General features: G+C 36.8%; 1 protein-coding gene across 1 annotated transcript in view; it reads right to left on the bottom strand.

Annotated features, from left to right (window-relative positions):
* Nucleotides 1-6130: 6130 nt before the first annotated feature.
* DCAF5 (DDB1 and CUL4 associated factor 5) overlaps nucleotides 6131-25471 on the bottom strand; it is a 218713-nt gene continuing 199372 nt past the window's right edge. The window contains exons 8-9 of the mRNA XM_053697992.1: nucleotides 10352-10479; nucleotides 6131-8626 (exon numbers count right to left, since the gene is read on the bottom strand). Coding sequence (XP_053553967.1) covers nucleotides 6932-8626; nucleotides 10352-10479 — 1823 coding nt within the window. The 3' untranslated portion in view covers nucleotides 6131-6931. The remainder of the gene's footprint in view (nucleotides 8627-10351; nucleotides 10480-25471) is intronic.

Here is a 25471-nt window from a genome sequence, read left to right as displayed (position 1 = left end):
CGCATGTTGCCACTGTAATCCTTGATGGATGTACATCTTTTTTAAGTAGGCCTCTATCTTCTTATCCATTGGATCTTTAAATGAACAACTATTGTCTATTGGAATAGTAGTTCTTTTAGGAAGAATAGAGATAGCTTCTTCTACTTTAGGCACTGTACGCCATAAGTCACGAAAAGAGTCAGCAACAGTAAACATCTTTTTAAAAACAGGGTAAGGGGAAAAAGTAACCCCTGGCTTATCCCATTCCTGAGCTATAATTTCAGACATCTTGTCTGGAACTGGAAAAACATCCTCAGACATAGGGGAATCATAATATCTGTTAAGTTTAGAGGACTTCTTGGGGTTGACAGCAACCGAAGGTTCAGAGTCGTCGAAAGTAGTTAGAATGTCCTTCAATAGTAATCGGAGGTGTTCAAGTTTAAAATTTAAAATTAGTCTCTTCAGAATCTGAAGATTTTTCTGCTAAAGTGTCAGAGTCTCAGATCTCGCCTTCAGAAGCATCTTCTTCAGCAGACATTTGAGAAAGGTTGACTAATTCAGATTTAGATGTGCCAGAAACCTTACTAGAAGACAAATTCTTAGATTTCCTCTTACCCGGATTAGGGAAAGCAGACAAAGCCGAAGAAACTGCAGAAGTTATCTGAGCGGCAAAATCCCCTGGTAAATAAACACCCCCAGAAGGATGAGAGGAAACAGAAAGCACTGTATAAGAAACAATTAAGGCTTGGGACATATGAGGAGAAAGCTGAGGCATGTCACGCCCAGCAATGCCCTGAGAGACACTTGGCTCCGTAGGGAGATTTTTTTTTAAAAATATTTTAACGTTTTTTCTAAACATGTAGAACAAAACTGCATTGGTAGGGCAATCTGGTTCTCTAAACATAACAAACATTTGTCTAAAGAGATAGACCGATCCTGTTCATCCATAGTGTAGACGAACAGGTCCCATTAGTAAATAAAATAATAATCATCAAAGTACAAATTAGTAAAATAAATATGAGGAATAAGAATAAACTTCAAACAATATCTGAAGTTCCTACCGGACCAGAGTGAAAAACCCCATTAGGTAAGACAGGATACGCTTTGAACTGCTTCAAACAGTATCCTGTTGACTCCTCTGCTAGTTCCTTCTCTAAGAATAACAATCTTAACTGAAGGCCCTCTGATCAGATAAACAAGCTAAGCCGAGATATTAAACAAACTACAATCCGACCTAATAGCTCACTAAGATCCGGTCCGTAAAACTGGAAGTGCGGAAAACAGGCAAGTGGCCGGGAAAGTAACTGTGCCACATATAAGAGAGCAAAAAATAAACAGCTGATTTTTAAAGCCGTAACTTAAAGCAGAAATACTAACTTCTTAAAGGGGAAAGCTGGAATAAATCCAGTATACACAGGGGCGGACTGATCAGCTGGGCAAATAGGACCTGGACCGAGGGCCCAGCATGTATGGGGGCCCACAAATTGCATCCCCATGGCTCCTGGTGTGCTGCTTGGGCTTAAACCTGCCCTATCAGTAACTAAGCAGTTAAGTGTGGGTTCAGTGGGGGCCTTGTGCCTGGGTGTGAGGTTTTTGTTCACGGGGTCTATAGTAGGGGGTACCTGTTGGTGGTCTGTCACTGTAAGGCCTTTGGAGTGTGGGGTCTTGCCCTGGAGGTTAGGGGCCCTGTCTCTGGCCCTGGAGGTCTGGTGGGGACAGGACAGGGAGGCTACAATTTTGCCCAGTGCCATGATTGGTCTCAGTCTGCCCCCGAGTATACGTCTCTCAAGAATAAATGTCTCCCATGTATGTCTAATACCTAGTAAGGCTAATATCATACACTGCGCCAAGAATTTAGGGAAATTAACCCCATAAGTCTCCACTGCCCTCATACATAAGTGCCTGATAATAAAAAGATCCAATAAATCTGCCCCAATACTGTACCCCGAAATACTAGGGTAACCATGTCCCATAATGTGATCTACTAGAGGGTTAACCTCTGAAGTGCTGTCTTTACAAAACTAGAAAGGAAGAGTTACTTACCTGTGGATCCAGCTGCAGGACAGAAAAGCAGCTACACCGGTGTGACAGGCACTGGGCTCCCTGTCATGGACCTGTGGTGAAAAGAAAGAGCAGAGTAACTAACCCTGGCTTTCTACAAAGGGGAAGCAAAATGTTAGAGGTAAAGCAAAGACTTCCTCGCTGTCTTCTAACTGCTAAAAGACACCACTACTTCTACTTAAAAGATTGACGTGGACACAGAAAGAACCCAATCCTTGCTTGTAGGGAAACTACCCATAAAAGGATTATTATCTTTAGACACCAACTTCGCACAATCTCCATTGACAGAGCCAAAGAGAATGACTGGGGATTAAGGTTTAGAGAAGTTACACTTAACAGCTTTGCTGGGGTGCTCTTTGCCTCCTCCTGCTGGCCAGGAGTTGAATATCCCACTAGTAATTGGAATGACGTTGTGGACTCTCCATGTCATAGGAAATAAATTACTATTATAATGTTATATTGGATTATAAGGAAATTTAGAGAAAAGAAAAGTACACTTGTTTAGGTGAGTGTTCACTAAAGCACTTGATTACCAAATTCACTGTAAATATAAACGCACATATTAGGTTGTTAAAAAAATTAAATAATAAAATTAATTGAACTGCGTGTTGTATCAAATATTTCACATTTGAAGGAATTTATTTACCCTGTATAATAAGGCCAACTTGTTTAAACATATTCACATTAAAAATGCAAAAACAAAAACATAATATAATCAGTAAATGGGCTTACCATCAAAAGAAAACGCCAATACGATAATATGTAAATTCTATCTGTAAAACGTACATATATATATATATGTATACACACATATACACAGACACACATATATATTATATACATACATATACACAGCTATGGAAAAAATTAAGAGACTGCAAATTGTTTAGTTTCTCTGTTTTTTCTATTTATAGGTATGTGTGAGTAAAATGGTCATTTTTGTTTTTTTCTATTCACTACTAACAATATTTCTCCCAAATTCCGTTTTATCTCCAACAGTCTTCCACATTGCTGTTGGGTGACTTTATTCCATTCCTGGCGCAAAAACTCAAGCAGCTTGGCTTTGTTTGATGGTTTGTGACCATCCATCCTCTTGATCACATTACAGAGGTTTTCAATGGGGTTTCAAGTCTGAGATTTGGATGACCATGACAGGGTCTTGATCTGGTGGTCCTCCATCCAAACTTTGATTGACCTGGCTGTGCGGCATGGATCATTGTTCTGCTTAAAAATCCTCAGAGTTGGTGAACGTTGTCAGAGCAGACGGAAGCAAGTTTTCTTCCAGGATAACCTTGTATGTGGCTTGATTCACACGTCCTTCACAATGATGAATCTTCCCTATTCCAGCCCTGCTAAAGCACCACCAGATCATCATCGATCCTCCACCAAATGTCCCAGTGGGTGAGAGGCCTACAAGTCACAGTTTCTCACACTCACTGTGAAATTAGTGAAGAATCGGTAATGATCTGGGGATGTTTCAGCAAAGCTGGAATCAGGCAGATTGATCTTTGTAAAGGACACATAAATCAAGCCACGTTATCCTGGAAGAAAAAACGTGCTTCCTTCTGCTCTGACAATGTTCCCAAACTCTGAGGATTGTTCTTTCAAGCAGAACCATGCTCCATGCCACACAGCCAGGTCAATCAAGGTTTGGATGGAGGACCACCAGATCAAGACCCTGTCATGGTCCACCCAATCTCCAGACCCATTGAAAACCTCTGGAATGCGATCAAGAGGAAGATGGATGGTCACAAGCCATCAAACAAAGCCGAGCTGCTTTAATTTTTGCATCAGGAGTGGCATAAAGTCATCCAGCAGCAATGTGAAAGACTGGTGGAGAGCATGCAAAGACGAATGAAAGCTGTAATTGAAAACCAGAGTTATTCCATTAAATATTGATTTCTGAACTCTTCTTTAGTTAAAGCTATAGAATTGTGTTGTTTGAAAATTAATATAAAATTGTTTTCTTTGCATTATTGGAGGTCTGAAAACACTTTTTTTTTTTTTTGACCAGTTGTCTTTTTTTGCAAATAAATGCTCTATATGACAATATTTTTTATTAGTAATTTGGTAAAAATGTTGTCAGTAGTCTATAGAATAAACCAAAATGTTCATTTTTCTCGAACACATACCTATAAATTGTAAAACCAGAGAAACTGATAATTTTGCAGTGGTCTCTTAATTTTTTCCAGAGCTGTGTGTGTATATATATATATCTATATATATCTATATGGGGAGAAAATTACTTATATACACACAATTTGTCATTAACATATTCTTAGAAAGATTTTGTGCTACAATATGTCCAATAATATTAATTAAACTTTATTACTGGAAATAAGCCATAGGTATAAAGGGGGCATAAAGGTCAATTTATTTACATACACACAATATACTGTAGATCAGATTTTAAAGGGATATAAAACTCCCAAAAATTATTTTGTGCTTCAGACAGAGCAGGCCATTTTAAAAAAAAGTTTCCAATTTACTTCTATTATCAAATTTGCTTTGTCCCCATAATATTATGTGTTGAAGAGATACCTAGGTAGGCATCTGGAGCACTACATGGCAGGAAACGGTATTGTCATCTAGTGCTCTTGCAAATAGATAACATACTTGAAAACTGCTGCTGTATAGTGCTCCAGGGCCGGCTCCTAAGCATAAGTCCCTGCTTTTCAACAAAAGATACTAAACGAACAAAGAAGAAAAATTGATAATAGAAGTAAATTAGAAAGTTGTTTAAAATGGCATGCTCTATCTGAATCATGAAATATTTTTTTTGGTTTCATAATCTTTTAAGCACTGTATTTCAGTATATTTATATACATAAGAAATTGTCCTAAAGATTTTATAAATGCAATTTTTAGCAAGAAAATGCAGGCTTTTGCGATTTCGTTTCAGTACATTGAAACAGCTCCTAAAAAGTCCAATTTAATTTTTGTCTCTGATTTCCTTTGTTGTAGCCACTGCTCACTTTCCTGTATACAATTTAGGTTTCTAGCCACTTCGGGAGGAAGGGAAAAAAGCAAAAATACAAATAAAAATGGCATCCCTGCTAAGGAACCGATACATTTAAGGGCCAGTCTAGTCCAAAACAAACTTTCATTATTCAGATAGGGCATGTAATTTTAAACAATTTTCCGATTTACTTCTATGACAAATTTGGCTTTGTTCTCTTGGTATTCTTAGTTGAAAGCTAAACTTAGGAGGTTCATATGCTAATTTCTAAGCCCTTGAAGGCCGCCTCTTATGTCATGGCATTTTGACAGTTTTTCACCACTAGAGGGTGTTAGTTCATGTGGGTCATATAGACACACATGCACATAAAGTTCCTAGGAGCCAGCACTGATTGGCTAAAATGTCAAAAGAACTGAAATAAGGGGCAGTTTGCAGAGGCTTAGATACAAGATAATCACAGAGGTAAAAAGTGTATTAATATAACTGTGTTGGTTATGCAAAACTAGGGAATCAGTAATAAAGGGAATATCTATCTTTTAAAACAATAATAATTTGGTGTAGACTGTTCCTTTAAAGTTAATGCACCATTTCAATGTTCTTTAGTAGTCTTCAGTCTCCATTTTTTAATTAAAAAACAAACAAACAAAAAAAAACACATCTTTCCTAATAATTCTTCTTAGTTTTCTAAAATTCAAATCCATATGGCACAATGTTTATTAGCTGCCTTTTATATTCTTATAAAGTTTAAAGGTAAAAACTAAACAGGCTGCACCACATCTGTCCTTGAACGCTGGTATCACAATCAATTAACTATACTCTTTAATATCAGTAATAATTAAAGCATTCCCTTAAGACATTATAAAGCATGTCTTACAAATGTTATGTATTTCCTAAAATACCATTGGCTATGTGACACAAACATGAACATTAATCATTCTAGTACAAACACATATGCACCTATCAAACAGAGTGGAACACACTGTGCAGCGTGGAAAACATTGTGCAATAATGCTAAATAGTGTTGGCAAATTTCCAAAATGTTATACCAACATGAATATTATATGCAAAGAGAAGCTGCAAACTCTGCAGCCAAAACAAAATACTGATGCAAGGAATAGGAAATGCTTAAAGCTACTATTTCTGATTATCCTTTTATTTACAGCTAGAATGTGTACATCATATTGTGCATGACCAGCTGATAAGCCCATTTATTGACTATAGAATAACCTAAAGCAACTGTTAATGTAAAGGTTTTAAGCAGGTTGTGCCAACTACACAAGATAATAAATGTGTGGCTAAATTATTTAGTAAGAAATGATCATATGATATTTAATCCCACTAATACAGTGACATTTAAGCTCCCAAGATTAAACAACCTTTACCAAAAAATGACTGTATTGTGCCTGACCAAAGTTGTCCTTGAAAAGGTCTACATATGTACTGCAAATTCAATTGATTAGTGGCTTGATTTTATTCACACTTTGTGCTCAAGGTAGTTTTCAAACTTTTTGAAACATTTGCGTGACCCACCAATAAGTCTAAAGAGAAAAAGCCAAATGCTGGTTCAATTTGATTATTAAGACAGAAAAAAAAAATATATATAAAAATTATCCTAAACTCACATTGATTTTTTTTAGTGCAAACTAAACTTTGACTTGTTTATGTGCAATGGCAATGAATGCAAAATCAGAATGGCTTATAGCAACACTAACTACAGTCCACAAGAGCCACTTACAGGTAAGTGTTTATGTCAACATGGAAGTATTTTGTTTTGTCAACTAACTTATCTGCATATTAGTGTCTCTTGAGGGCTTGAGTTAGTCAACTTCTATCTTAAAGAATCAAATACACACAGCCACACATCTGAGCAAAACTGTACACTTTTAGTGCTTAATAATATTTAAAAAAACAAAACGAAAAAACTCCAACAAATTTAGATTTTCATTTTCTTCTCTGAAGAATGGTCTAACTCTTCATAATCTTGTCTGTGTCTTTTTAGTCCTCCGGAAGATGTAGCATTTTCAGTGTCCACATGACTTGTTAAGACATCTTTACTGTTCATACTACAGTCCACATCTGTTAAATTTGAGTCCTTATGCTGAGCTTGGCCCAAACTGACATGTGTCTGTGAACATAGCATAGAAGTCACTGGCTCCTCACAAGTCTGCCCAGTATTATTAAAGGCAGATGAATAAGTATGCAAATGTCCATTGCTCTGGTGAGTGTAAGTAATTTCTGTCTCTCCACCCTCAATCTCTTCATTCTGGCTTCCAACCAAATCGTCTAAGCTGACTTCAAAAGAAGTGGTGGAATCCTTTGTGCTTAAGAGATCTTTTTCACTTAGTGCTTGTTGATGGTTTTGGTTGTTCTTTTTTCCACAACACTGATCACAGGAGTCTTCAAAGCAAGGGAAAAACTCTTTATGGTGGGCTTGTCCATTCAGTTTTTTAGTCTCTAATGGAGGCTCCAAGGAGGCATCATCTTTGCAAGAGTTTTCAATATCTTCCAACAAAAGCTGCTTGTCATTTTGATCACTCCCACAGCCATCAATACACTCTAATAAGGACGCTTTCTGGAGGTCTTGTGTATACATGTCGTTAGAAGGAAGTTCTTTGTTTTCTTGGTCATTTAATATATGACAGTCTGTTTCTGTTTCTTTTACTGGTGGCAATGCACTGCTCCTTCCACTGGTGCCGGGCCTACCATCTTCACAATCCCTATCTCCAGTGGAAGTTTCCCCCTCTCTTCCTTTAGAATAGGAGATGTAGGAGTGGTGTAACCACTTATAAGCTTTATAAATTTTTCTTTCTACTGAGTCGATGCTTGAACACAAAGATGACTTTCGCTCTCCTTCATTAGGACTTCTTACCCCAGGCGAGGATTCTGCAGAAGTTGAAAGCTCATGCAAATGTATCTGTGGGTAATCACAGAGATCTTCACCAATAACAGATACTGTATTTGTATTACTAGCTTTAGACTTTTCAGCCCTTTTCTTATTATGTCGACGTGCGTTGCGCTGCCTCATTGAGGTTCGACGATTATTCAGGTTGTCCTCTTCATCATTACTACTACTAGATCTCTCTTCATTAGGACTTGGAGATCGTGGCCTATGAAAAGGTTCACTCTCTGCCTCTGTCTCACATGCATTTTCCTCTGAGTCTGAATTATTGGATATGGTGGACAGACGATTATCCTGGTGTCTTCTCAGGGCTAATAATCTAAGGTGGCGACTTGTAGGAGATTCTATGGATCTTTGGGAATCTCCAGCAGTAACACCCTCATCAGATAAGCCTGGCATTTGCAATGGTGAAGAGGGTTCGGAGGCTGATGATTCTGAATCACTATAAGCAGACCGTTCACTGATACCAGGATGAAGTTGCAAAATTGTGCTATCACTGTCAGAATCAGAACTCCACCCCTCTATTTCTCTTCGCACCAGTGAATCAAAGAAAGCCATCATTCGTGGATCCTCCTGGATTGATTGGTTGGCATAATCATGGGACAAACCACTCCCACTATTAAGTACAAGACCAATATATTCCTCATGTGTATATAGGCTACGAGAATCGTCTTCTATGTGCCCATCAAGATCTCCAGAGCAGTTGGGTTGTTGATAAGGACTCCAGATCTGCAAAATAAACACACATAAGCATAGGGGATAATACAAACTGTAAAAGCTGAATTAATTGATCAAGTCTAGTTTTAAAGTGAATGTAAATTTTGATGCTAAAGTGCCCAGTTTTTAAAAATTCGATTTAAAACAGGGGCACTTTAATCAACATTTACATTTCACTCGTGTTGTGAAAAAAAAGACTTAGCTTTTAATCTTGACAGCAGCTCCAGCTTCCTCCACCCGTCGCAAAGCCTCTTCCTGGGTCTAAAATGAGGAATCTGGCTTCCTCCAATCACAGCATTGAATCAGACACTGATTCCCCCGGGGGGTAAGCCGTGATTGGAGGAACCTATCCATCATTTCTGACATCTGAAATGGCTTGAGACAACCGGAGGAAGCTGGAGCTGCTGTCAAGTTTAAAAGGTAAGTATTTTTTCACAACAGGAGTGAAATGTAAATTTTGATAAATTTAAGTGCTCCTGTTTTTAATCGAATTTTTAAAAACCGGGCACTTTAGCATCAAAATTTACATTCACTATAATAGTTAAAGGGACACTAAACCCAAAAATTTTCTTTCATGATTCAAGTAGAGAATACAATTTTAAACAACATTTCAATTTACTTCTATTATCTAGTTTGCTTCATTATTTAGCTATCCTTTGTTGAAGAAATAGCAATGCACATGGGTGAGCCAATCATACGAGACATCTATGTACAGCAACCAATCAGCAGCTACTGAGCATATCTAGATATGCTTTTCAGCATAGTATATCAAGAGAATAAAGCAAATTAGATAATAGAAGTAATTTAAAAAGTTGTTTAAAATTGCATGCTCTTTCCAAATCATAAAAGAAAAAATTTGGGTTTCATGTCCCTTTAAGTTAAAAAAATTCAAAAAAAATAATAAAGTATGAATATTCATTGGCAATTCCGTTTAGAATTCTCATTTTTGATTAAAAAAAATAAATACAATGTATGGTGTTGGCTCTCTATTAATGAATATTGAGACAAGGGGTTCAATTTAAGAAGCCCCGATTGCAACTTTGGAGCACCTTCAGCTTCAGGTATTCCTCAATCCCCCTGGACTTCTCTGACCAGGGAGATTGACAGCCACTGCTCCCACGTGATTGGCCACTTGCGAGCAGGAGGCGGTCTTTCACACGAGTAGAATTGCGCAATGTTAACTGTGGCCAATGTATTGCTACCCGCAAGCCATGATGCAGGTGGCACAGGGGCAGAGATGTCCACCCATGTCAGTCCGAGGGTTAGTAAACCTAGCCCAAACTCTGCTTTCCCAAATACACAACCTTAAATATTTTTTTTAATTGGGAATAAACTTTGTTATTAACATTCTTACTTTTTATTTTAAAACACTAAAATGTCTAACAATTCATACATATGTATCAAAGCATGTTTGGAAATCTCTTGACAAAGTCTGCTTAGAAGGCAGATGAAACGTGTAGCGTTAAAGAGTTTTAAGCTAAAAGATTTCAAAAGGATCTGCATACATTACTGGTCCTGGAAGCAATCAGCTATTTAAACCTGCAAAGATTTGACTTTTGAAAGACTGGACTTGCAGTGGATCCTGAGCTGTCAGTGAAGCTGTTTTACTTCCTTGAATCTGGGTTGCGCTTGTGTTTTTTCCCAATTGTATACTCCAACAGAAACACACACATACAATTTAAAAAATATTATTTCAGATACAACACACAAATGCCACACATATTTATGTAAACTCACCTTTATTATCTTCTCAACACCAGAGGAGCAGATCATGTAGTTCTCCGGATTGAATCGAACTTGATTTACAATTGAGCGGTGTCCCTTTAATACCATAAAGGCACCATTTACAACTCTACCTGCTCCACCTGTTAAGTGACAAAAATCAACAGGTTAATTTATATAGTACTTTGTGATTTAAAAATACATATAAAAAACAACAATCTACACCGCTCATACTTTAAAATTTTATAAAGTTGATCAAAAGTTTAGCTAAACCAAGTTGAAAGAGATTGCCATCACAGCTCTAGTAAATTAATTCACTGGTGCTTGGATACCAAAATGATTAATTTTGCCCAAATAAATGCAAACCTTGTAATATTAAATGATACATATGCACTCAGGTATCTGTTATTAAAAATAGCAAAAATAGTCTAATATTTTGAGGCTAAACTTACAAAAGTCGGAGACGCAGCTCCGTCATATTACATTTGAAAGCCAATTCAATTTTCTTAAACCAAATCTAAATCAAACTTATATTAACAGTATTGTAAGACTGATATTCTGCTTCCACATTTGTATCCCATCTCTAAAGCTCAACTTCACATTACAATTAGTTAACTAAGCACCTCAATTTTGGTATTGTGTAACTCCTTTTTTTTAGGTGTAATGTAACTTTCCCACTTTGTGGACATCTCCGCATACATTTCCATTTTGTCTTGTTTTAAATAATGCAATTCTTATATGTCTAGGAAGTCAGAGACCTTTTCGCTCCACAGTTTCAAATGCGGGACCTCCCTGCTCTTCCAATTTTTAGCTATTAGAAATTTAATGCTTTTAGTCATGATGAAAAATAATTTAAGGTAGGGTTTATATTTAATCTTAGGATGTTTGTTCATGAGCCAAATTAAGGGGTCTAGTGGGATCTGTATTTCTAGAATTTTCTCTATCTCTTTTATCACTTCTCTCCAGAAGTCTTGAATAACGGAACACCACCACCAAATGTGGGCCATTCCACTTCCCACATGACCGCAACGCCAGCAGGTGTTGTTGGCCTTAGGATATATTCAATGTATTCTACAAGGAGTGTAATACCATCTATGTAACATTTTTATATTCAGTTCCACTATTGAGGAAGAAGTTGAAGCTTTTAATGTGGATTGAAAAATTTGTTGGCATGTTTGTGGTAGTATAATGAGTCCCAAGTCTTTTCCCCAGCTTTCTATGTAGGGATGTGTATAGCCCGGTTGAATTTGAGACATTATTCTGTATATGATGGAGATAGTGTGTCTTGGTGTAGGAGATCTTAAGAACAAATTCTCAAAATTGGTGAGTGGTCTAATCATGTTTCTGTTTTGTGGATGTTTACTCAAGAAATTATGGACCTTGTGATACGTAAACCAATGTGTAAAACATGTCAATCCGTGATTAATAAGAGTCTCCTGTCGGTTAATTTTTTCGTTTTCAGACAAAAGATGCATAGGTATGTCGTTAATGTTCATTGTAATAAGGTCTGGACCCATTAAGGGACCGAGGTCTAATTCTCCATTTTCCAATATTGAAGTGAGTGGTGAAGGTCTGGATGATAGAAAAGGAAATTGTACAAGAGATTTTTCCCATATTTTCAAGGTTTCTAATAGTATTGGGTTAGATGTGATTGAAGCTATATTTCATTTAAATGACCAACACAGAGTGCTAGCATGTTTTGTGTGCAACAGTTCTAGTTCTATCGTGACCCACTTTTTGCATCTATCTCGAACATACCAATCCAGAATACGCTGTAGGAATATTGAGTAGCTATAATGTTTAAGATTTGGTAACCCCAGGCCTCCTTGTGATTTTGGCGTCATCATTATGTTTTTTTTGTATTCTAGGGTGTTTTTTATTCCACGTAAAGTCACTGAAGCTTATTTGTAAAGATTCCAGGTATTGTTCCGGAATAGGTATAGGTAAAGTTTGCAATAAATAAAGAATACGTGGAAACACCTTCATTTTTATCACATTGATCCCGCCAAGCCAGGATATTTTTTTGTTCTTCCAACTAGATAAGTCATTTATTACGCTCTTCTTTAGAGTTATATTTGAACGAGTCTGTGGAAGGAGTAATATTAATACCCAAATATTTTTTTTTTATTATTTTTTTTTATTTTAATATTTTTATTGAGGAATTATACAAAATACAAGTCTCACATAGTCATATAGGAAATAAATCTTACTCATAAAACAGACAATGTGTTAGGAACATGAACAAAATGCTTAAACATAAGTCCTCTTTTTAGTCCTTATATATAAAGGTTAAGACCACTCTTGGATCTTTTATGCTGATAAAGAAAACAAAATGGGTATAGAGATTGAAAGGACCAAAGCCTGACCTGAAAATTTAGCATTGGATATATAATATATTATTCTCTGCTCTTATACAGAATACAAGGTAGTGATGGGGGCCAATGACCCCAATTAAAAGTAATATTCAAACATAAAGGCAACGGAGCAAACTAAAAATCTGATTGGTGTTGGAGTATAGGAATTATAGACCTTATATAGGAGTTTAAATGATTTCCCACTCCAAATGCATTATTAAACAGATAAATTCTAAGCGGTATAGACAAGACAATTAATCCTCATAGGCTGCAGCGCTTAGGTTGGTACATTTTCATATATCCCATGTAGCAGTTTATATATGGTTGTACTCTATTATATAAAACATTATAATCCTATAACAGTTAGAAATAAGTATTTCCCTCCTCCCCCATGGCCCCGGCCGCTGACCACAAGAGAGGAGACCGCTACATTGCTGGGTAGTCACATGTAATTAAAGGCTGTATGTTGAGAATGTCACATCTAAATCGTGTATGGCTTAGTAGGAAGATGCAGCGAGTATCAATTCAGTTAACCTAAAGATCGTTATCCAACCTACTGCTTTACTCCAAAGTCTTTAACCAAAACCGAAAATACACCCTTAACTATATTACATTTAACAGAACACCGACTTAGCCTCTAAAAGTACTCTTCCCACATTAACATAGCCTATTTCTTATCTACATTGCTGGGTAGTCACATGTAATTAAAGGCTGTATGTTGAGAATGTCACATCTAAATCGTGTATGGCTTAGTAGGAAGATGCAGCGAGTATCAATTCAGTTAACCTTAATGGTAGGGAGTTCATATCCTGAAAACATTGTTAACCCCAGGACTTAGCCCTCAGGAAGCGCTGTATCTTACTCGTATTGTAAGCGTCTCTATGGAAAGGGTTAATATGGCAGGCTGTGAGCAAGAGTGGTATTACGTCCAAATCTGCTATAGTCCCTTCAACCAAACTTGTGCGCCACTTGTCAGTCTTTCCTAAGTAAAGGGCCTCAGGGTGATAGATTCTGTCAATGAAGAAAACGACCAGATCATTTTTACATAGCGGGAAACCTTCATGTTGTTTATTCGTGGCAGTCCAGGAGTCCACCCCCGCCTCCAATCCCGCCATGTGTGCAGCTAAATATTTTCTCATATGTAAAAGTTCTCTTCGTGTGTCAGCATATATCTTGTCGGCCGTGTCACTTGTAAGACACCCTTTATCTAGAGCAATTGTCTCTATAAGAGGTTTCCAGTGTTGTGCCACTTTGCATTAATGTGGGTAACATCTCAGGTCTGCTCCCTGAGTGAAAGGATTCTGATTGCTGTGTGTCTGTGGTTATACCCGTCTCCTCCTCTGCAGGCTTTATCTCTGTGTCTGTAGTGCCAATCCGACTGATCGGAAAGTCATATGGAGCGCTAGCTATGAGTCGCTGACAGAGGTTTTCAAACCGGGACATGATGCACTCTAAGCTGTCATTTAGGTCTTGTTGCATTGCGGTAGCCATTTTAGGTGCAAGTTTTACAGGGATTCTAGAGTTAAGTCTCTTTACCAAGTCGTAGCTCCGTTGCCAGTGCCCCCTCTTACAAGAAAGTTATATGCAGAGAATCTAAGCAGGTCTGGCAATGGCGAGAACCCTCGATTGCTCAAGGGGGGTGACGTTGCCTATGTGTGAGCCGCCGCTCTAGGCCTTCTTGTCCGTTGCCGGGCTCCGACTTCACTTATACAGTGCAATCCTTCAATGTGTAAGACTCTGCTGAGCAGTGAAGTCTTATGGAATAAAAGTTATGTTTTTGCTCTGTAAAATCCCTCTTGTAACCGGCGGATTAGGAGTGTTCGGTTGGAGCTCAGTGAAAATGCGACCATGCAAGATCGCTGTTCGGACACGCCCCCCAATACCCAAATATTTTAAGTATAATGGACACCAAGTAAAGGGAATTATTTTTTTAACTTGATTACATGTTTCTGTGTCTAATGTAATATTTAGTACTTCCGATTTCGAGGTGTTTATTAAAAAATTGGAAAGAGTATGGAAGGAGTGGAATTCCATAAGAAGTGATGGTATTGCCTCCCTTGGGTTCGTCAAAGTAAACAGTATATCGTCTGCATATAGTGATATGGTGTATCAATGTTCCCCCACCTCTACCCCCTCTATTTGAGGGCTTTGACAAATTTTTGTTGCTAATGTTTCTATGACGCAGGCAAAGAGAATGGGGGATAACGGACACCCTTGTCTGGTGCCATTAGTTATAGTAAAGGGTCTGAAAGTATACCATTTATAAGAACTTTTGCACTGGGTTTTGTGTATAAGGCTAAGATATGTTGAATTAGTATGTCCCCGAAACCCATATGTCTTAGTGTGCTTTTGAGAAAGTCCCAGGCCACCCTGTCAAAGGCCTTTTCGGCATCTGTTGACAAGAGGACCAGGGGTATCTTTTGTTCTTGTACATATTGTATGATATTTATAGTGCGTACCGTGTTATCCTTGGCCTCCCTTCCTGGAACAAATCCCACTTGATCCGGAGAAATAAGATCTGGCAATATGGAATTCAATCTCATGGCTAATATTTTGGCATATATCTTAAAATCTGAGTTTAAAAGAGATATGGGACGGTAATGGGCTGGGTTTTCTAAAGATTTACCTGGTTTGGGAAGTACTATAATGTGAGCTTCTAATGCTGTTTTAGGGAATGGATGTGTCTCATCTATGTAATTAAAGTATGTTAACAGCTGTGGAGGAAGTATGTCTTGAAATTTTTTGTAGTATGCATATGTAAAACCATCTGGTCCAGGAGATTTTCCTTTTTTAATTTCTTCCATTGATATAGGTTCTTCTAAAGTGTCTCTTTGTTCCTTTGACAATTTCGCCAGTTTTAGTTCTGAAAGGAATTGGTCTATCTACTCTTGACGCCTATGTAGATTAGTTTCATGTTTTTTTTTGTGTACTATGCAGATTGTAACGGTCCATGTAATAACTCCGAAATATTTTAGCTATTGAGTGTGATGAATGATGTGTTTGACTGCATTTATCTTTTATTTGTAGAATGTATGCTGATTTTGTCTTTTTCTTGAGCTATCTAGCTAGTGCGCGACTCAGTTTGTTATGAAAGATATAATTTTGTTGTTTAAGAAAGACATTTTGACGCCTGAATTCTTTATTTAATATGGATGCTAGGTTGTGATGTTCTTTAGATAGTAAATCTAGAAGAATTGTGTCTGATGGGTTAGCTTTATGTTGTTGGTCTAATTTGTCTTTGTTTTTAATAAGTTCTGTTGTTTTTTTCTCTTTTAAGTCTGTTAAGTCTTGCTTTATGGGCTATTCATTCCCCCCTCATAACACACTTGTGTGTTTCCCAATTAATTTGTGGGGATGTGTCCGATTCCTTATTAAAATGAATGTATTCTGTAATGTGCTCTGACAATTTCTGTTGTATTTCCCAGATCAGTGAGCATTCTGTCATCTAGCCTCCATGTATAATTTGTAATAGGTTTACTGGGCCATTTGTAGGTGGTGCGGACCAGTGCATGGTCGGACCAAGAAACCGGAGATATGTCCGCCGACCCGAACATGCACATCCCTGTAATATCTGTAAAAAACATAATTTATGTAAGAACTTACCTGATAAATTAATTTATTTCAAATTAGCAAGAGTCCATGAGCTAGTGACGTATGGGATATACATTCCTACCAGGAGGGGCAAAGTTTCCCAAACCTTAAAATGCCTATAAATACACCCCTCACCACACCCACAATTCAGTTTAACGAATAGCCAAGAAGTGGGGTGATAAAAAAGGAGCGAAAGCATCAAAAAAATAAGGAATTTGAATAATTGTGCTTTATACAAAAAATCATAACCACCACAAAAAAGGGTGGGCCTCATGGACTCTTGCTAATATGAAAGAAATGAATTTATCAGGTAAGTTCTTACATAAATTATGTTTTCTTTCATGTAATTAGCAAGAGTCCATGAGCTAGTGACGTATGGGATAATAAATACCCAAGATGTGGAACTTCCACGCAAGAGTCACTAGAGAGGGAGGGATAAAATAAAGACAGCCAATTCCGCAGAAAAATTAATCCACTACCCAAATCAAAAAAGTTTCAATTTTTATAATGAAAAAAAAACCTGAAAATATATGCAGAAGAATCAAACTGAAACAGCTGCCTGAAGTACCATTCTACCAAAACTGCTTCTAAAGAAGAGAAAACATCAAAATGGTAGAACATAGTAAAAGTATGCAAAGAAGACCAAGTCATTGCTTTGCAAATCTGATCAACAGAAGCTTCATTCTTAAAAAGCCCAGGAAGTAGAAACTTACCTAGTAGAATGAGCCATAATCCTCCGAGGCGGGAATCCACCCGACTCCAAATAAGCATGATGAATCAAAAGTTTTAAGCAAGATGCCAAATAAATGGCAGAAGCCTTTTGACCTTCCTAACACCAGAAAAGATAACACATAGACTAGAAGACTATCTGAAATCTGAATAGCTTCAACATAAGATTTCAAAACTCTTACCATATCCAAAGAATGTAAGAATCTTACCAAAGAAGTCTTAGTAAAAGACAATAATTCCACCCTAATGTTGATAGAAATCACAACTTTAGGTAAAAATTGAAATAAGGATAGCAAAAACCACCTTATCCTGATGAAAAAATAAGAAAAAGGAGACTCACAAGAAAGAACAGATAATTAAAAATTGTTCTAGCTGAAGAGATGTCTAAAAAGAACAATACTTTCCATGAAAGTAAATAATGTCTAGAGAAAACATATGCTCAAATAGAAGAGCCTGTAAAGCCTTTAGAACCAAATTAAAACTCCAAGGAGGAGAAATTGGCTTAATGACAGGTTTGATAAGAACCAAAGCCTGAATAACAGGAAGGAACACTGCCTTACCCTGATGAAAAATCAGAAAAGGAGATCCACAAGAAAGAGCAGAAAACTCAGAAACTCTTCTAGCAGAAGAGATAACCAAAAGGAACAATACTTTCCAAGAAAGTAATTTTAATGTCCAGAGAACGCAAAGGTTCAAACGGAGGAGCCTGTAAAGCCCTCAGTACCAAATTGAGACTCCAAGGAGGAGATATTGACTTAATGACAGGCTTGATACAAACCAAAGCCTGTACAAAACAATGAATATCAGAATGAATAGCAATCTTTCTGTGAAAAAGAACAGAAAGAGTAGAGATTTGTCCTTTCAAATAACTTGCAGACAAAACCAACCTGAAAAATTGTAAAATTCTAGGAATTCTAAAAGAATGCCAAAAGAATTTATGAGAAGAACACCAAGAAATGAAAGTCTTCCAAACTCGATAATAAATCTTTCTAGAGACAGATTTACAAACCTGTAACATAGTATTAATCACTGAGTCAGAGAAACCTCTATGACTAAGAATTAAACGTTCAATCTCCATATCTTCAAATTAAATGATTTGAGATCCTGATGGAAAAATGGGCCTTGAGATAAAAATGTCTGGTCTTAACGGAAATGTCCAAGGTTGGCAACTGTCCATCCGAATGAGATCCGCATACCAAAACCTGTGAGGCCATGCTGGAACCATCAGCAGTACAAACAAACGCTCCATTAGAATTTTTGAAGAACTAGAGGCGGAAGATATAGACAGAATGATAATTCCAAGGAAGTGTCAATGCATACGCTACTTCCACCTGAGGATCCCGGGACCTGAAATAGGCCCCTCGGAAATTCCTTGTTAAGACGAGAGGCCAACAGATCTATTTCTGGAAGCCCTCACATCTGAAAAATTGAAAAACATATCTGGGTAAAGACTATTCTCCCGGATGTAAAGCTTGATTAACAGAGATAATCCGCTTCCCAAACGTCTATACCTGGGAAAAGGACCCCAGAATTTAGATAGGAGCTGGATTTAGCCCAAGCAAATATCCGAGATACTTTGTCACAGTCTAAAGACTGATAGTCACACCCTGATGATTGACATACACCACAGATGTGATAATGTCTGAAAAAAACAATAAATGTCTCTTCTTCAAAAGAAACCTACTGAAGAACTCTGGGAATGCACGGAGTTCCAAAATATCAAATGGTAATCTCGCCTCCTGAGATTTCCAAACCCCTTGTGCTGACAGAGAACCTCAGACAGCCTCCCAACCTAAAAGACTCGCATCTATAGAGATCATGGTCCAGGTTGAAAGAATCGAAGAGACCTGTAGAACTAAATGATGGTGATCTTAACCACCGAATCAAAGATAGATAAACATAGAATTCGAAGATTTAAAAAGTGAAATCCTAGAATCCCTGCACCATTATGCAGCATAAAAAACTGGAAAGGTTTTCTATGAAAATGAGCAAAGGAAAATGAATCCAATGCTGCAGCCATAAGACCTAAATTTCCATGCATATATAGCAACTGAAGGAAATAATAGAGACTGAAGGTACCGACAGACGGAACCCAATAAGAAAAAAATCACTTATCTGTTAGAGACAAAGACAGTGACACAATCTATCTGGAAACCTAAAAAAGGTGACCCTTGTGTGAGGAATCAAGAGCTTTTGATAAAAAGATCCTCTAACCATGTCTTGAAAAAACAAAATTGAATCATATGAGATTCCGTAGTCTCAGAAAATAAAAATAATCTGAATGAAAACAGAAATGAAGATATGCATCTATTGTATCTAATGAAAACAAATAATGCTATCACTGACCAAAAAAAGTCAGAATAGACCATATAAATACCAATCTAAAAGATGGTACATTTATATAATAAAAAGATTTTCTATCTTTGGAACAATGAATAGTTTGAATAAAACCCCAAAACCCAGATCCTAAAAATGGAACTGGAATAAATACCCCAGAAGATTCCAGATCTGAGCAGCGCTTGATCCTCAACAGGTGATCAACCGCACTTCAACATTACCCAAAATATATGGGACTGAAACACATTAAGGAAAGTGTTAGCCTTACTGGAATAGCTGGAATATAATAGAGAGAAAAAGACTTCTCACAGACGGTTTTACTTCAAATTTTATTTTGTACCCAAAATCTAAGAATTTTGGACCGAATAGAACCAAAAAAACTTCTAAATAAAAACATGTTACTTGGGTAAGAATTTAGAATTTTGTTCTTTAGTAAGAACAACCAAACTAAAATAAGCTTAAAGTTTCAGTCTAAGAACTTAATCTTGAAGCCCAGAGTAACAGTTAAGAATTGAATCCAATATGAATCAAATAATTGATTATCTTGGAAAAAAAGGAATAAGGATTTTTTAGAAATCACAAAATTTCTTCTAGCTAAAAACAGCTAAAGACATAGATTAAACCTCATTTGTGAAAATATTCAATAAAAATGAAGAAACAAATAAAATTATTAGCATGTTAATCCAGTTAAGGGACCAGAACACACCGGACTTGCATAAACAAAAATGCAAGACAACAAGACAAATGCAACAGCACCCAGTCTGAACCTCAAATGAGCAGTAGACTTTGTCCCTTAACAATGCTAAATAATACATAATCTGATACTTGATCTTTAAAGTAAACAGAAAAAATGGAGCAAAAGCAACATCATCCAAATAAATTACAGGTCCAAGAAAAGTACCTGAAAATAATTTTTTTTCCTTAAATAGGATACAACCATTTAAAAAGAAAATAAATACTATTTTGCTATAGAAACAATAGCATAATTTAGCAGGAGTAGAGATAGCCCCATTAAATTGGAGAACCCTCAAAATTGAATTTAACTGCCGGCAAAGAATATAATTTAAAACCTTTGAAGAAAATTGTCAGCCTATTCCATTCCCTAGTATGAAGGAATGGAAAAAAACCTCTGAAGACACAGAAGATAAAATAAGCAGAAATAAAATGTTAGCTAGTTTTGAAAAAGAACTAGTTACCTCAATATCCAAAATAATCAACACCTTTTCAACAAAAAACAAATGTACTCTAATAAAAAATAAAAAGTAGATTTGTTAGTGTCAATATCTAATGAAGAAAAGTTCTGAAAGAGAAAAAACATCATCAGAGAAGGATAATTCAGTATGTTGTTGGTCATTTGAAACTTCATCAAAAAGAAGTTTGAAAAAGACCTAAAATTTTTTTTAATAGAAGGCGCAAAGTCAGACAAAGCCTTAACCTAGAATCAGAAAAATATTATTATAAATTTTCTAAGTATATCTTGTACATAAGATGTAAAAAGAAAAGCAATACATAAAGCATAAATACTAATGGATTCTGCATGTAAAAGTTTATCATGATAACTTATTACAAACCATAGCTAAAGATAAAGATTCATAACATTTAAAATAAATGAACTTAGCTTTGGTAGGACTTCTTAGTCAACAGGAATCCCTCAGTATGTTCTGATCCAGGAATAATTTATGGAAAATCTTGCAATATGTAATAGAAAAAAACAACATATAAAGCAAAATTATCAAATTCCTTAAATGACAGTTTCAGGAATGGGGAAAAAATGCAAAAAACAAACAAGCCTCTAGCAACCAGAAGCAACAAAAAAGTGAGACTTAAATAATGTGAAAAAAAGTGGCGCCAAGTATGGCGCCCACATTTTTTTGGCGCCAAGTATGACGCCCACATTTTTAGGCGCCATGCATGACGCCCACATTTTTTGGCGCCAAGTATGACGCCCACACTTTTTGGCGCAAAAAAACGTCTGTAACACACGTGTCAAAAATGACGCAACCACTTGTAAACTTCCGGTGTCAACTATGGCGCCGGAAATGACAAAATTTTGCGCCAAAAAAGTTTGCGCCAAGAATGACGCAATAAATTGAAGCATTTTCTGCCCCCGCGAGCCTAACAGCCCGCAAGGAAAAAAGTAAATTAGAAAATTTCTTTAAGGTAAGAAAAAATATTTTATTCATATGCATTTTCCCAAATAATGAAACTGACAGTCTGAAAGAAGGAATACTGATTATCCTGAATCATGGCAAATATAAGTTTAAAGACATATATTTAGAACTTTACGTATAAAGTGCCCAACCATAGCTTAGAGTGTCACAAAAAATAAGACTTACTTACTCCAGGACACTCATCTACATATAGCAGATAGCCAAACCAGTACTGAAACGAGAATCAGTAGAGGTAATGGTATATAAGAGTATATCGTCGATCTGAAAAGGGAGGTAAGAGATGAATCTCTACGACCGATAACAGAAAACCTATGAAATAGATCCCGTAGAAGGAGACCATTGAATTCAAATAGGCATTACTCTCTTCACATCCCTCTGACATTCACTGCACTCTGAGAGGAAAACCGGGCTCCAGCCTGCTGTGAAGCGCATATCAACGTAGAATCTAGCACAAACTTACTTCACCACCTCCACAGGAGGCAAAGTTTGTAAAACTGAATTGTGGGTGTGGTGAGGGGTGTATTTATAGGCATTTTAAGGTTTGGGAAACTTTGCCCCTCCTGGTAGGAATGTATATCCCCATACGTCACTAGCTCATGGACTCTTGCTAATTACATGAAAGAAATGTCATCTATTCTGGTGTATAACTTATGTGGGTAGGAATAGAAGGCATAGTCTCTGCAGGTCGGGTGTAGACAGCTATGTGTTTCAGTAGGGAATTAGTTTTGGTTATCACTGATGATGGTGTAGAAGAGTGTTTAACTGAGCAATCGATTTCGGGTTGTAAGGGTATATTAAGATCCCCTCTCATTATGAGTACTCCTTTTTGATGTTCTAAAATTAGATTAGATATTTCTTTCATAAATATATGTTGTTTCGATTGTGGGGCATAGAGGGATATGATAGTTATTGGGCGTCCATATAATAAGCCTATGACCACTATATATCTACCCTCTTTGTCTCTTCTAATTTTACTGTCTTGAAAAGGTATTCCTCTTTTAATGAGGGGTGTCTGAAGTGAGGTAAACAATATCAGTACAATATGTGGAAATGTGTAAGTGCTGAAACATTAATATAATCCAGTCATACATAATAGAAAACAATAACATGTTTAAACATGAAAAAGTTGAAAATTTTTCTCATATATCAACAATAACAGCAGAGGGGAGCTGTTTCCATACATCTCTGAAATATAAAATACGTTCAACAATATGGTACCTTTCTAACAAGACAGAGAGAGAAAAGGAGAAGAAAGGGGAGGGAGAAACGGGAACAATAAAGAAAATAATAAAATCATGGCAGAAACAAATCAAATGATCCCTTTAGTCTTTTTAGGGATTGTAGTTATATGCTTATAACATTGTCTCCTCTAAAAGGAGATTATTCATATCTAGAAATAGTGTTTATATGAACTACACGTTCTTAACTAAACAATATTTAACTCTAACAACATAATAAAATTCCCTGAGAGTTCGTTAGAAAAGTGGGGTAACAGCAATACAATAGGGAAGATTTTCCTAAATGAAATAGTCCTCCACATAGGTGTATCTGAAGCATTTGGTTCACAGCTCCTCTTATACAAGTTCTGTGTGCTGAGAAGCGTAGGCATGCTGGTGTTAACTTGAGTTGGCACATCTTTCTAGAATGTTCTTTGAAAATTTGATATCATAGGGTAAACTGCATTATGAGCCTCACGATTATGTCTGAGAGTCTCAGCAACATATAAATTGAAAAATGTTAAATGCATTTACAGAAGGTCTGTGATACTTATCTGATCTCGTTGGTCGTGCGAGTTAGTTCAGGATGTCTGTAGTCTGGTAGAAAACAGTCATTTTCTTTTTCTCTGTACTGTGGACCACTTTTGCCTTTGATCTTTCGGTTGTTGTGGAGGAAGATTCTGCCCGTCGACAGAGTTGCCTTCCGGATAGTTCTGCGATGACGTAAAGTTGATGTTTAGGCCTCTGGATAGTGCTTTTAGGTCTGATTCATTTTTATACACAAATTGCTGTCTGGCAAGGGATATAATGAGACTGAAGGGAAAGCCCCATCTATATTTTATTTTCTTGAAGACTAGTTGTGATAAATTTTACCGCCTTCCTCTTTTCTATTGTTGCAGGACAGAGGTCCTGATAAATCTGCAAATCATGATCTTGGAACTTGAGTGTTTGAGTTGTTCTTGCGGCAAACCATATAAGTTCCTTATCTCTATAATGCAGCAGCTTTATAATTACGTCTCTCGGAGGTGCTGTTGGTGGAGGCCTAGGTCTTAATGCTCTGTGCGCCCGTTCAATAGACATTTCTGTTATCTGCATAGATTGTGTTATAGAATTAAACATTTCAATTAGATATGACAAGATCTTATCTGGAGTTATTTCCTCAGGTATTCCCTTGATTCTCAGGTTATTTCTTCTGCCTCTGTTCTCTAAATGTTCTACCTTCTCCTGTAGTGACTGAATAGAAGAGGCTTGTTGTGCTAACCCAGATTCTGCTGAAGAGACAAGTGTCTTTAAAGTTTCTTGCCCTGCTTCTAGGTCTTCAATTCTGGAGCCTAACTCGTTAATATCTTTTCTCACTGCAGATAGTTCTGATTTAATGAACGTTTTGAGGTCTGCTATGTCTGATTTTGAAGAGAGTTTTTCAATAATGGTTTGTATATGTGATAGTTGTTCTTGGGATGCCGGAACAGCCTGAGGAGTCTGTTGGTTATCTATGATATCTTCCTTAGACATTTGTTTATTATCTGTGTCTGTCTGCTCCTGAGGGGTGAAATATGCTGTAAGATTAGAGGTTTGAGTGATTTGTTTATTACCTTTGTCAGGTTTAGGAAGCCTTCTTGCAGCCATATGTTCACTCAGTTAATATGGAGATCTGATATCTACAGACTCCGTTATTTATATGTTATATCTATTCTTTTTTTAATAGGAGTTATCTGCCCCCCTGTTGACTATGAGAGTTGGTGTTTGAGGGAAAAGATTATTAGTATTAGGTAATTGAATATTTCTCCCTTATGAAACACTTTCCCCTCCTTCTCCTCTCCCTCCTCTATTCACACCCATGCCTTGAACGCCATATTTATAAAGTATACTTCCAGCAACATGTATTATCTATTTCTTCCTAGGCTGTTTAGAACATATGCTATGTTTTATGTGCATTACAACGTTATGTGCTTAGATGGCGTCTCATTAACGTGTATAGCATACATCTAAGCTGAATTCCTTCTGAATAACAAATGTAGCTTAGAAATGTCCCACCTCTGTAAAAGGTGCAGCTTCTTTTAGTCAGTTTAATGGGGATGTGTGATTTCGGCTTGTGTCTAGGTCGAGTACATTCCGAGCAACTGCTGTATACAGTTCACCGATGACTACAGGTCTTGAGAGTCAATGCCTCATGGTGTAGATATATTCCCTTAGCTCTCTGGGTATTTAGGCAATATAAGAAGCACCTTTCTATCTGCGATATGGTAAATCGGCTACAGAGCTATCCTACCAAGCAGCCATGTCCCTGCATGGCCAAACTCCGCCCTCACTCGTGTATCTTCTTTAAATAGCACTCATCAACAAAAACTGGTCTTTTTTTATAGGGTGCCGGCTAGAAACATAAGCCTGAAACACTAAATTTATTTAGAAACCTGAGCCAAGATAGACAGAAATTAGAATACCATATACTATCTACTTACCTTGGCTTACATGATGAAAATTCAAAAGCAAATTACACCAGTACTGTCACCTATAATATACTAATTTATGTTTAATAAAGTGAGCCAGAAAATTGACTAAGCTTGACATCTCTGTGCTAAGAAAAATGTTCTTCAGCATGAAGATATTAATTTCAAAACGGTTCAAAAAGGAAGGTCATTAAGGCTTCTATAGCTCATGGAGACAATACAAAATGTGTGCATAGGCAATATATGAGATATGTGAAACAAGTCTCTGAATTTTTACAACACTATCATG

This window comes from Bombina bombina, chromosome 1 (assembly GCF_027579735.1).
Source record: "Bombina bombina isolate aBomBom1 chromosome 1, aBomBom1.pri, whole genome shotgun sequence".
Taxonomy (NCBI): Eukaryota; Metazoa; Chordata; class Amphibia; order Anura; family Bombinatoridae; genus Bombina; species Bombina bombina.
This window is presented reverse-complemented; position numbering and strand designations above follow the sequence as displayed.